Source organism: Lineus longissimus, chromosome 7, assembly GCF_910592395.1.
Source record: "Lineus longissimus chromosome 7, tnLinLong1.2, whole genome shotgun sequence".
Classification (NCBI taxonomy): domain Eukaryota; kingdom Metazoa; phylum Nemertea; class Pilidiophora; order Heteronemertea; family Lineidae; genus Lineus; species Lineus longissimus.
In genome coordinates this window covers 7,496,963-7,509,574 of record NC_088314.1, presented here as the reverse complement: position 1 = coordinate 7,509,574, position 12,612 = coordinate 7,496,963, and the positions used below count along the sequence as shown (strand labels likewise).

The 12,612-nt window shown below is 39.7% G+C and overlaps 1 protein-coding gene across 1 annotated transcript; it reads left to right on the top strand.

Moving 5' to 3' along the window:
* Positions 1 to 568: 568 nt before the first annotated feature.
* Positions 569 to 10,727, top strand: LOC135491452 (inositol-pentakisphosphate 2-kinase-like). Its single transcript, XM_064777343.1, has 14 exons — positions 569 to 935; positions 1,499 to 1,558; positions 2,288 to 2,389; positions 2,661 to 2,727; positions 3,071 to 3,186; positions 3,576 to 3,671; positions 4,012 to 4,070; positions 4,262 to 4,334; positions 4,744 to 4,832; positions 5,290 to 5,408; positions 5,769 to 5,922; positions 7,057 to 7,162; positions 7,565 to 7,638; positions 7,857 to 10,727. The coding sequence occupies exons 1-14, from the start codon at positions 852 to 854 to the stop codon at positions 8,107 to 8,109; spliced, it is 1,452 nt and encodes a 483-aa protein (XP_064633413.1). The 5' UTR covers positions 569 to 851; the 3' UTR covers positions 8,110 to 10,727.
* Positions 10,728 to 12,612: the final 1,885 nt, after the last annotated feature.

Genomic DNA, 12,612 nt, shown 5'->3' with positions numbered 1-12,612 from the left:
ATTGCCAAGTTCAGATGGCCACAATCATTTGAGTTCACATTGAATGGTTTATCTCGTCAAGATGCTACAGGTCCTGAGAAGCAATAAACAATTTAAGACATGTGTGAAAGACTCTATGATTTGAGGGACTATCTTTCACTTTACACCACCCATGCACAATGTACCATCAGTGGCAGGATCAATCTTGACACTAGAGGCGCTGATTTCGTTCCTCACAACGTGTGGTCATCCCCATCTATTAATAGACTTCAGCCCCAGTGACGTATATACGACAAATCCCAAAACGAGGCCCAAGTTATGACTTTTGAACACCCACTTTACGCACTTTCCCATGTTTACTTATTCATATATTGCATGTATTGTATTATATTATTTATGCCAAAATACATCTTTTTTATCTACCTATTTTTTCATACATCTCACGGATAATGCTCGGTGCATACTACAACGACTGTTGGACTAGTCGAGTTTTTCACGCTTAGACAGTGGCGCCTCTATCGTAGACAGAGGCGCCTCTATCGGGAAAACAAGAAAAGTGGGTGTTCAAAAGTCATATCCTTTGATTAGTTATGTACTGATGGAATTTTATAAAACGATACATTTTATGCCATTATTAGGCAAGATAAAATACAACAACAATTCAAGTATTTACCAAGGTCTTTATACTATATGAATCAATGAATACTTAATATTTCAGCTGGGTTACAATTGTTACAACACAGGTGTATCTTTTCAACACCTTATGGAGGCGCTGTTTAAAAAAAATCAGGGTTAATCCATCATATTCCATGTAATCCATGTAATCATGCATAAAGTCATTACCTCTCCATAAAAGCAGAATTCGAGGTAGGATGGAGAAGGCTGAGCCACTTTCTTTCTCCAAGAGTTTAACTTACAGAGCTGAAGGACATAATGGACTTGTTTTGTCGCATAAGGTGGGTGTGTGCATGTGGTGTGTGACTCCTCAATAGTCAATCCATCAAAGTCTCAAGATCAATCATCACTCATCAGCACCATCAGCACCATCATGATACTCATAGTCTCATAGACATGCCACATCATCTATATAGGCTTCACATTTTTTCCTGGCCCCACAGCCCAGAGACTGTCACGACTACCAAAGAAACACTTCAACATGTGCGCCTCCTTCAACCAACCCACTCTTCATTTACTAAACTATACACCGTGATGGTGATGGTTGATTTTTTAGGTTGTGCTTTTGTCCTTGAAGACAATAATTGGCATTGCTGTTTTCGTTGAGTTATTTACATGTAGGGGGCCTACCTGTGACGGTGACATTGAACAATAAAATCAACCTTACTTTAAAAATCTTGTTTTATTCTTAAATAATATTCAACCTAAGACCTAATTCAGTGGTGGTCAGGGCTAGCTTATGACGAGAATGCTTTGACCCCACCCCTTTTGATCACACCATTTTTGTCAATGATTTTACCAATGTGCCATGATTTAACAATTTTGCTCTCTCTTTATATTGCAGTACAACAAGGTGGTTTATCGCTTAAAGAAAACAAACAGATTAGAAGAAAAATCGTCTCAGGTATAAATTTGATTTTGACAGAAATTTTATAAGGAATTCCACAGTCACAGTTGTTTGCTGAAATATGAATATAACTATGAGTGGAGTACGACCCTTCTGAAATTTTTTTGTTTGACGGTCATACACTGCCGCATCTACTAAAAACCAAAGTGATGCGTGGGCCCAAAAAAATATTTTCTTCCCCCAATACTGTTGTATTTGCACAGGTTACAAAAGTAATAAGTCCTGAATTTGCCTTCTAATGTCCGGATCCTTTATTCTAACACTGCTTCACAAAATTATACACACCAAAGTCATAATTGATAAAATAGTTCGTCGGGATGACGATTCGTGCACGTGATTAGAAATACTCGGGCGACTGGAATAACTCTCTCTCGCTCTCTCTCTATCTCTCTCTTTCTGTCGAGAGCGTACGGACAGCTGTTTTGTATTCACGCGCAGCTTTGTCTGCACCAATCAGGGGGCAACATTGATGCGTCTCCATCCAATGAGGAGCCGCATCAATGCTGACGTAATTGATCACGCTGGGGAGAATGGAAGATTAAAAGTAGACCGTGGGAATTTTCCACGATTATCCACAGGTATCTTATCTAAACCCAATTCCAATAATCCCGCACACTTAATTCCAAGAATTACACATTACAGTGCTACTCATAAGAAAGGTTTTACAATTACTATACAACAATACCTGTTGTTACATGTAGAAATCATTCAATTTCAATGTTGCAGGTTACTGTGCATGACGAGGGAAAGGATCAACTTCAGCAGGGCGTGGACTACATCTATAAAGTCCTCCATCCCCTAGTGGGCAATGAGTATGTTAAACCCGTGGTAAGCACCAGTGACCTACTTTTGCCCCGTATTAAGCGCCATTGACCTACATTACGTTATGTGTAATAAGGAAACTGAGCCTTGTGTGACTGAGTTTTGGAAAGGAATTCAGCTCCCCGAAATTACTCTGGTTGATCTACAAAAAGTGGGGTAAACTGTTGCATACATGTACATTTACTTTTTGAATCTGATATTTTTCATCTGGATTAACAAGGCAACTTCCAAACCACATTTTAAAATGCTTTGGGTAATAATTGATATTTTTCTTCAGAAAATTGTGAGTTTGGAGGAAGGGCTGGTTGATAAAGTCAACACAGAGTTTGTAAGGAAGCGACCTGGTACGTATTGTGAGAAAGCTGTTGGCAGTCATGTGAAATCAACAACTGCCAATGTTTCCAAAACATCTGGCCATTTTCTTGAAACCATGCCTTTACAGAAGATTTGATTGATGTTATAGATCATTTTGATGCACCTTTTGTGTTTGAAGTTATGCTTGTTAGCTGAAACATAGCGAGTTACAAGGTACCAGTTCCAGCCAAACAAATGAGAGCTTGGGCTTAAAATTCCTTTTTGTAAATCAAAGCTTTTTTCAATTTGTGATTTTATTATTTTCTTCTTAATTACACCATTATACTTCATAACAAGTAGTCATTTTCTTAGACTTGCTTTTGTTATTTTTAGGATATCGTCTCGAGAAAGTGGTTGACCCCTCATGCCACTATGCCTTACAAATGCACGATGCCTGTTTCATTCCAAAGAGCACGTCTAGTCATCCTACGTTCAGTGTGGAAATTAAGGTATCTTTACTTTTCACTGATTTTCACTGTTCATTGGTAAATATTTTGTCTGCAATGTTTGGGGCTCTGGACCAAGAATTATTGGTTGGATTCCTTTTAAGTTGAGTTTTATTGATCTCGACCTCACTGCCAATCCGGGGTTCAGCTTTGTCAGTGCAGAAATAAAAAAAATTCTTCAGCCCTATGGCCATATTTCGTTTCTGGATATTCACATCCATACTTGGCACATGAGTAGATGGACACAAAAAAACCCCACCTAAACATTTCATTAAGATTGAAAAAGAAATAAACCTGATGAGTCCTAATAATGGTCATCCTGAGATTTTGTAATAAGTGTACCGGGTACATCAAATTTCGTATCAGCTCAAGTCATTTTGTCCTCTCTTCAGCCAAAGGTTGGATCAATGCCGATCAGATCACAAACACCTGGTATGAACCCGCTCAAGTATTCATGCTGCAGATACTGTATGCATCAGTACCAAAAGGTAAGCTATTCTTTATGATGTTGATGAAGAGAAAAACTCCGATATACTCATTAAACATGTTCACCGAAAGCACTTCTGTGAAGGAAATCCTGAGAAGTCGGATAGGTGTTATACCAACTCTTGTCAAAATATCAGCAAAATCATCTTCCAAAGTTAAAGTGCCAAATATGCGGAGTCCGTGCATCGTTTTTTGTAGTTTTGTCTGTCATTGAGGGCTATAATACATGTACAATGCTACTTACTCTGCAGATCGTGTATTTTGACAATGTATGATACCAGGCAATATGTTTTCCTTCCAAAAGCAGGGCCTTTACTAAGCGGGTTATCTTTCTACTTTCAGTTAGCAACGAAGAAATGGACCGAAGTCAGCAAGTATTGTCCAATCGATTTATTCTCAGGGTATGTATGGGCTTAACTTTGGGTTGGTTGAATGAAAATTAAATTAGCTCAGTCACTACCAGATAAGAAATGCCTACATGCTATGTCTGGTCAGGAACTCATGTATTTTCAAAACCTTTGAAAAAGATAACAGAAACGTTAATTTTATATAATTTTTCCTGCTTCTTACTCTATTCACCATTAATTTACAGGGATCCGAGACGGATGAAACATACATTAAAAAATCTTATTGAGATTCCGCAGAATAATTTACGAATTTTTAAGGTTTGTATATTCAAACTTTCCAATCCAGTGACAGCATTAATCCCAGATTTCCAATGATATCATTATTGGCTTTGATATTGAAGGCAAAAAGTAGATTGCAAGTAAATACCCTAATTGTTCTTTCTCCATGGTGGGTCAAATATCTGATACCTCCATGTATGCTGTCATATGAGACTGCGTTAAATATTCAATTTTTTTTTTCTGACTTTGAATTTTTAAAATTTCAGAATGGTAAAACTATACCTCCATGTATGCTGTCCTATGAGACTGCGTTAAATATTCAATTTTTTTTCTGACTTTGAATTTTTAAAATTTCAGAATGGTAAAACTATACCTCCATGTATGCTGTCCTATGAGACTGCGTTAAATATTCAATTTTTTTTCTGACTTTGAATTTTTAAAATTTCAGAATGGTAAAACTATACTCAGTGAAGACACTAGACGGGATTTAGAGTGTATTCTCAACGAAGATTTAATAGACAATACACCTGATCAAGAGTGAGTAGTCATGTTATTAATTATCAAAGCGTACACATAGGGCACCGTCTGTGTTAGTGTGTCATTCAATCCATGCTTATTGTATTGAGTACCAATGTAGTTAAATGCCATCAAGGGGCAATTCATTTTCTCATGGCATATCAACGGCTCAACTAAAGTAATTTGATAGAGAGTGGTAAAAAAATTATTTAAGGCAATGCAGTGATAATGGCAGTGAACATTTCTGGGTCATTCCAATTGTTGCGTCTGAGTGAACCTCACTTGAATGAAAACAGGGTCAGTGTCAAACAAAACCTTTATTCCTTACAAGAATCTGGTTATTCTGGCAATTCCGTACAAACCTGTTTTCAGTATTTTGTGTATTCAATTTTTCTTCTGGAGACTTCACAGCACCAGTATATTCATGATTTGGCAGAAATCATATTTTGTGAAAAGACTCCCTTGTTATTCTTTCCAGCGGTGTCGATGAACTCATGAGTCTTGTGGTGCAAGCGCTGAGACATTCAAAAGAGACAGAACGTGGGACAAGTCGTTCTAAGCAAGCTTGTTGGATGAGCAACTACCAACAAGCTAAAGGTGAATCCTTTCATGATTACAAATGGGGTAGGGGACATTTGATAAACCCAGTAGATGACAGGGCAAGGTGTGTACCTATTAAGGCCCGTCTGAATACCGTTCCAACAACACCGACATGTGATGACATGTATGATTAACTACACCCCCGACGAGCTAACAGAGACAGCAAATTATGTCAGAAAGGTATTGGATCATGCAAGACAGAATGCAAGATTGTTTTCGACGTGGTCGTTTAACCCCTTTCAATTCTAGTGTCTATGCTGGGGCAAGCAACTCCCTTCAACCTACCCGCATGATGGGTATACTTGCTAGCGTAATCATAATGATGATAAAAGTGACTCATGCTTTCTCCATATTCAGATCATCATTCAGTCATCGCAGAAGACGTATCATTGCCGAAAGGATGTGTCCTAGATCGCATTCTCCAGATTCAGTTACTAGACGACCTAGGTATCGAACAGCTGCATAAAATGTATCAAAATCTAGAAGAAAAAAGTCAGCTTGATCAGTCCAGGTAGGCATTTAAAGGAGGTCTTGTGATAATGCATTATTTTTCATCCTTTGGCAGTTCCTAGCATGACATCACACGGCCTCGGATCATGTGTCATACTTTGCAAGTTGTGGTAAGAGCAATACCACAGTGCCATTCCACAACATTACCACAATGCCACTCCACAACATAACCACAGTGCCACTCCACATTATTACCACAGTGCCACTCAACATTATTACCACAGTGCCACTCAACAACATAACAACAGTGCCACTCCACAGCATAACCACAGTGCCACTCCACATTATTACCACAATGCCACTCCACAACATTACCACAGTGCTCTCCACATTATTACCACAGTGCCACTCCACAACATTACCACAGTGCCACTCAACAACATAACCACAGTGCCACTCCACATTATTACCACAGTGCCACTCCACAACATTACCACAGTGCCACTCCACATTATTACCACAGTGCCACTCCACAACATTACCACAGTGCCACTCAACAACATAACCACAGTGCCACTCCACATTATTACCACAGTGCCACTCCACAACATTACCACAGTGCCACTCAACAACATAACCACAGTGCCACTCCACAACATTACCACAGTGCCACTCAACAACATAACCACAGTGCCACTCAACAACATTACCACAGTGCCACTCAACAACATTACCACAGTGCCACTCAACAACATTACCACAGTGCCACTCAACAACATAACCACAGTGCCACTCAACAACATAACCACAGTGCCACTCCACAACATTACCACAGTGCCACTCCACATTATTACCACAGTGCCACTCCACATTATTACCACAATGCCACTCCACAACATTACCACAGTGCCACTCCACATTATTACCACAGTGCCATCCCTGAACGTGTTGGCTCACTCTTGAAACAATACACGTGTATCTGGCTGCATAAAAAAAGTGGAGAAATGTCAACATCAACTGGTTATGATGAAACATGACCATGCCATCTGTCAAACGTTTGAACATCGCTACAAGCCTGACAGACATCTAACCTAGATTTATAATTGCCTCGTAAAAAAGTCTTCCCAAATCCCGGCATTCCGAGAGTGACTGTGAATATAATCATATTTTCTTTTGTCTTAATTTTTCTCGACAGTGATTTATATGGCCTGCACAATCCTGACTATGACACATGGACGATCACATCCATACCTCAGCCTACCGCAATAGATATAGATTACCATTCGTATATGGTGCAAAAGGTACAAAATTTTCATTTTCTTTCGTTCCCTGTTATACTCTCCTCATTAGAGAGGTGTGAAAATGACCAATTCAAGACCAAAATCAGTGTCCTTGAAACAGAGGGTGTGCTAATATCAAAGGTGTCCCGTAACATATCATAATGCCCACTGTACATGTCATAATGTCAGGTTCCATTCAGCTCAAAAGTTTGGAGAATTCCTGGCTGATCTAGCCCTGTGTTTGATGCTCAGATGTGTATTAAGCCATGCTGGTTTAACATTTTGATACAGAATCATATGAATTAGGCAGTTGTACCTAATACTTAATAATTCGGAATGACATTTTAAATCAGTTTAGCAGTGAATGGTTAAACATTCAGTGACAAATCGTCTTCATCAGTCGTTGTTTTTGCCTTTTCACAGGTAAAAGAATACATGGTGTCTGCCACACTGAAAGATTGCTCAATTCTAGTTGCTGTGCAACGGGTTGACCCAGGGTAAGTACGGAATGTATACACATACTATACATACCAAGTTTCAGCAAATTTGTATGCATAAATAACTGCGCTATGGCATTGTGTATAACTGCATTTCTATTTACCTGGACCACCAGTAATTATGAACGGCGTACCGCTTGAAGGCATGCTGCAGAGCATTTGACACTTTCATACCTCAAATAACAAACTCATAAGTTAATGTTCTTTTCTCCCACCAGGGAAAAACTCAACAATAACAACGTGGTGCTCGAAAGGAACGGGAAATATTACAGGTTTTCCGTGACCATCATCGACTTGGACATAAAGCCGCCGGAGAAGGTGCCAGATCATTACAAACTTGAACAGACGATCCTCAGCATCATTGAATCACGTTTGGACATTCTGGCCATGTTGGAGAAGAAGGGATTGGATTTTAGCAACGGGAAGATTAACAACAAGAAGTCACATATCGGGGCTAATCATATACAGTAGAACCTCCCTGATAAGGACACCTTTGGGACTCTCATATGCTGTCCTTAATACAGAGGTCAAATTGAATTGAAACAACCAATTTGGAACCAAATCCAGCGTCCTTAATAGAGAGGGTGTCTTAATAGAGAGGTGTCCGGTAAGGGAGGTTCCACTGTAATGTAAAAACCTGGTATATTTACGTGTTGTTTATTTTTATGTTTTCGATATATAGCCAGGCGATTACCGTCGGCTACATTACGCCAGTTTTCGAGACTCGCACGGTGCAAGATTCCTCTGTACATTTTATGTTAAGAAAAAACAACAGTTCCGACAAAAGTAATGTATTTTTTGATTGCATCATTATTTGATTCGCATCATATTTGAGAGCTTGAATGAATGATATAGAATTTTATAATAAGGTAATTTGGTTTTATGTTGGTTCTCCTTATTCAATGACTAGTGTACATTGTTTGGACTGTGATTCACACCTCTATTTATTGGCGACCCAAGACACGGATCCAGGATCCAGAAGGTACCAGGCGCTTGAGTTGCCTGTTTCCAGATAAGTGCCTCTTACAGTGGAGTAGCCAAACCTTCGCCGAGTTATGGGATCAGCCTCTGTCGATTTCAATGTCACGACTGACGTCGTGTCGGAAACACTAAAGACTGACCTGACCCCATAAGTCTGCCATTTTGTATCATCACAAACTACCTAACCACTAGGGTATGATGATCAGGCGAATGGGTAACTATACCAATTCCAGTTCATTATCATCTTCCTAACTAATGTCCATAACCTCTGGTGGCCTGTATGTTTTTTTGCTATACACTTCTGATATCAGTATGTATGTGGTGCCAGTCTTATTTTTACTTTTTGACAGATTGTATTGATTCATATATGTATAACTTGCCTACATGGACATGGAAAAAGCACATGTTTACCAACTTTTTTGCACAGGAAATTGACTTGTTACCATTCTGCCCCTCGTACAATCCTGTCTACCTTATGGTGTCTATTGAGAATGTTAATAACATATCGTTTGACGATCTCGTTTTCAAATTCCATGATTGTTTTGCCTATCAACATAAAGGCCAAGTCAATTTGGAGTTTTTATTTACTGTAAATTTGTTGCTTAATGCTATTTTGAAAAAACGAATGCCATGAAAATGCTAAATCTTTTGGTGGATGTAGGTGCTTGGTTTATTGGTGGAAGCAAGCATTAATAAACAGTAGTCCTTATAGATTCTTGGTGGCAGAGATACTAGTGTATGCTTTCATTCCTCAAGGCGCTTTTCTGTAGCACTTGAAGGTTAAATCAGTTCAATGGATTTACTCAAATTGTCTACAGTTTCACCGTTGTCCACAATGGCTTCTTCAGGACGGATGCTCTAATTGGCCAGTCTTGCAACATCATGTGAGTCAGTTAAGCCAGTCCTGAACAAAGCCAATGTGGACAACAGTTCTTCTCTGTCAGCGTTTGTTCAGCATTTTGAGGGAGTATTCCTCCTCCAAGGCGAGATAATCTTTTTTTAAGCGTGCCGCTACGGTTAATACTTAGGTGCCAATAAGGTTTACTGACCTGATGACTCTATCTTCGACCTGAGGTATTTAAAGGCTACACAAGCTACTCATGTTTCTCGCTTGATGGGGAAAGAACGTCGGTTTTAAGTCTCATTTTAAGGACTGACAAGTGCCAGGACTTTTAGTTCCTTGAAAGCCATGCCGGTTGATTCAGAAATATCATCCTGGGTTCTCCCTAATATCGAACCGAGGCCCCTCTACTTAGTAGCCAGCAGTGTATACCACTGAAGGCTATCAGGCTCCTCTGAGAACAACATTAAAACTGTTACAATTTATTTGCAAATCCAAATCCAGTGATTTAACTTTCAAGTTATATTGGTGGAAGAGGGGTTGCTAGTTAGACATTAAATGTGCTTTTCAAAAACAGCTTCCGGACTTGGGTTTTAGCTGAGCTGGCCAAGAGCTCAAGTGACGTCAGCATGTCAGCCAAGATTATCTTCTCTGCATCACGGTCTCCTATCAAATGAATACACAGGTTACGCCTTACAATAAACTTGCCCAAATCTTTCCAAAACAAATTATAGGGGGGTACAAGCCAGGTAATTAGACGACCTTCGAATAACTTTTAACAAAGGTAGTTAGAGGAATGAAAAGCACTCATTTCACCCCTCTTTTAGACCAGCCACAAAAGATTCTGGCGAGTTGTTGTCGTGTGTAACTGGTATATTCACTGTGATTGGCCATTGTATACATGCCGTGACAATTATTCAGGATGTCAACGTGCCAGTATTGTATTTTGGCAAACAGTCTCAGTATTGTGAGTTTTTAAGTATTTTCATAAGAGTGTTGTACTGAGGTAAAGAATAATCTAGAATAATTGATAGGATTGTTTTTTTCATGTGTTTAGTGTCATTACTAATTGAGTGTGTTTTAAGTTGGGTTATCATTTGCAGTGCCTAATTTCATGTTTATAAAGGGTCTTTGCCCCTTTTGCAAATTACAAATATTTTTTGGCCAAACAGCGTGAAAATATACTGGGTTATTTCTAGTTAGGGCATGTCTCAGTATTACCAGTACTAAATAAATAGTCTTGATGAGAAGAAGATATTTGCTGATATATTAACTGTTGTCCTGTAATTGTGATGAAAAAATTAACTGCCTTTTGTCAATACATGTAATTTCTGTCCATATTTGCAATCTTTTTGACCAGTTTGGACCGGCCTAACATTGGAAAGCATGTGGTGAATGTAAGGCATCCGTGATAAAATCATTGAGAAGCTGTTGAATCTTATCGGAAGTATAGCATTATAGTTTTGTCCAAGGTCTTTTCCCACTGACACCAGTCTCCTGAGATGATTATGGTCATTTCAGAGTTTGTAAGACCAGTTGTCCGAGACCAGGCACAACCTGACCTGTTGTACTGTATAGTGTACAACCCACCCTCGTGGTACTCAAGCAGTATTTGAAGAGTGTCAGAAGGTCTTTAGCTCTCACCAGTCTCCGGAGACAATTATGGGCATTTCTGAGTTTGCAAGACCAATTGTCCTTGACCAGGTACAACCCAACGATTTGTCCTGTACCAGGTACAACCCACCCTAATAGGACTCAGCCACTAGTGATGAGTTGTCAGGACGATCTTCGGATTTCACCAATCTCCTGAGAGGATTATGGTCTTTTCAGCATTCGCAAGACCAGTTGTCCTGGACCAGGCACAACCCAACCAGCTGTGTCTTACTCAGTACTTTGACGGTTGTTAGGTAACCATTGGGATTTCAACAGTCTCATGAGACAACTATGGTTATGTCAGTATGTTTGCAAGACCAGTTGTTCTGTACCAGGTACAACCTATTCTAGTAGTACCCAGGCAGTATGTGAAGATTTGTCAGGAAGATCTTTGGATTTGACCTGTCTCCTGAGACGATTATGGTCATGTCAGTATGTTCACAAGACCAGTTGTCCTGGACCAGATACAACCCACTCTAGTAGTACTCAAGCAGTATGTGAAGAGTTGTCAGGAAGATCTTTGGATTTGACCTGTCTCCTGAGGCGATTATGGTCATTTCAGTATGTTCACAAGACCAGTTGTCCTGGACCAGGTACAACCCACTCTAGTAGTACTCAAGCAGTATGTGAAGAGTTGTCAGGAAGATCTTTGGATTTGACCTGTCTCCTGAGACGATTATATGGTCTTGTCAGTATGTTCACAAGACCAGTTGTCCTGGACCAGGTACAACCCACTCTAGTAGTATACTCAGGCAGTATGTGAAGATTGTCAGGAAGATCTTTGGATTTGACCTGTCTCCTGAGACGATTATGGTGATTTCAGTGTTCACAAGACCAGTTGTCCTGGACCAGGCACAACCCATCCAGCTGTCTCTTTCTCAGTCAGTACTTTGAAGGTTGTTAGGTAGATGTTTGGATTTCATTTGTCCCATGAGACAATTATAATCATTTTTGTTTGCAAGACCAGTTGTTCTGTACCAGGTACAACTACTCTAGTAGTACCCAGGCAGTATGTGAAGATTTGTCAGGAAGATCTTTGGATTTGACCTGTCTCCTGAGACGATTATGGTCATGTCAGTATGTTCACAAGACCAGTTGTCCTGGACCAGGTACAACCCATTCTAGTAGTACTCAAGTAGTATGTGAAGAGTTGTCAGGAAGATCTTTGGATTTGACCTGTCTCCTGAGACGATTATGGTCATTTCAGTATGTTCACAAGACCAGTTGTCCTGGACCAGGTAAAACCCACTCTAGTAGTACTCAAGCAGTATGTGAAGAGTTGTCAGGAAGTTCTTTGGATTTGACCTGTCTCCTGAGACGATTATATGGTCTTGTCAGTATGTTCACAAGACCAGTTGTCCTGGACCAGGTACAACCCACTCTAGTAGTATACTCAGGCAGTATGTGAAGAGTTGTCAGGAAGATCTTTGGATTTGACCTGTCTCCTGAGACGATTATGGTGATTTCAGTGTTCACAAGACCAGTTGTCCTGGACCACT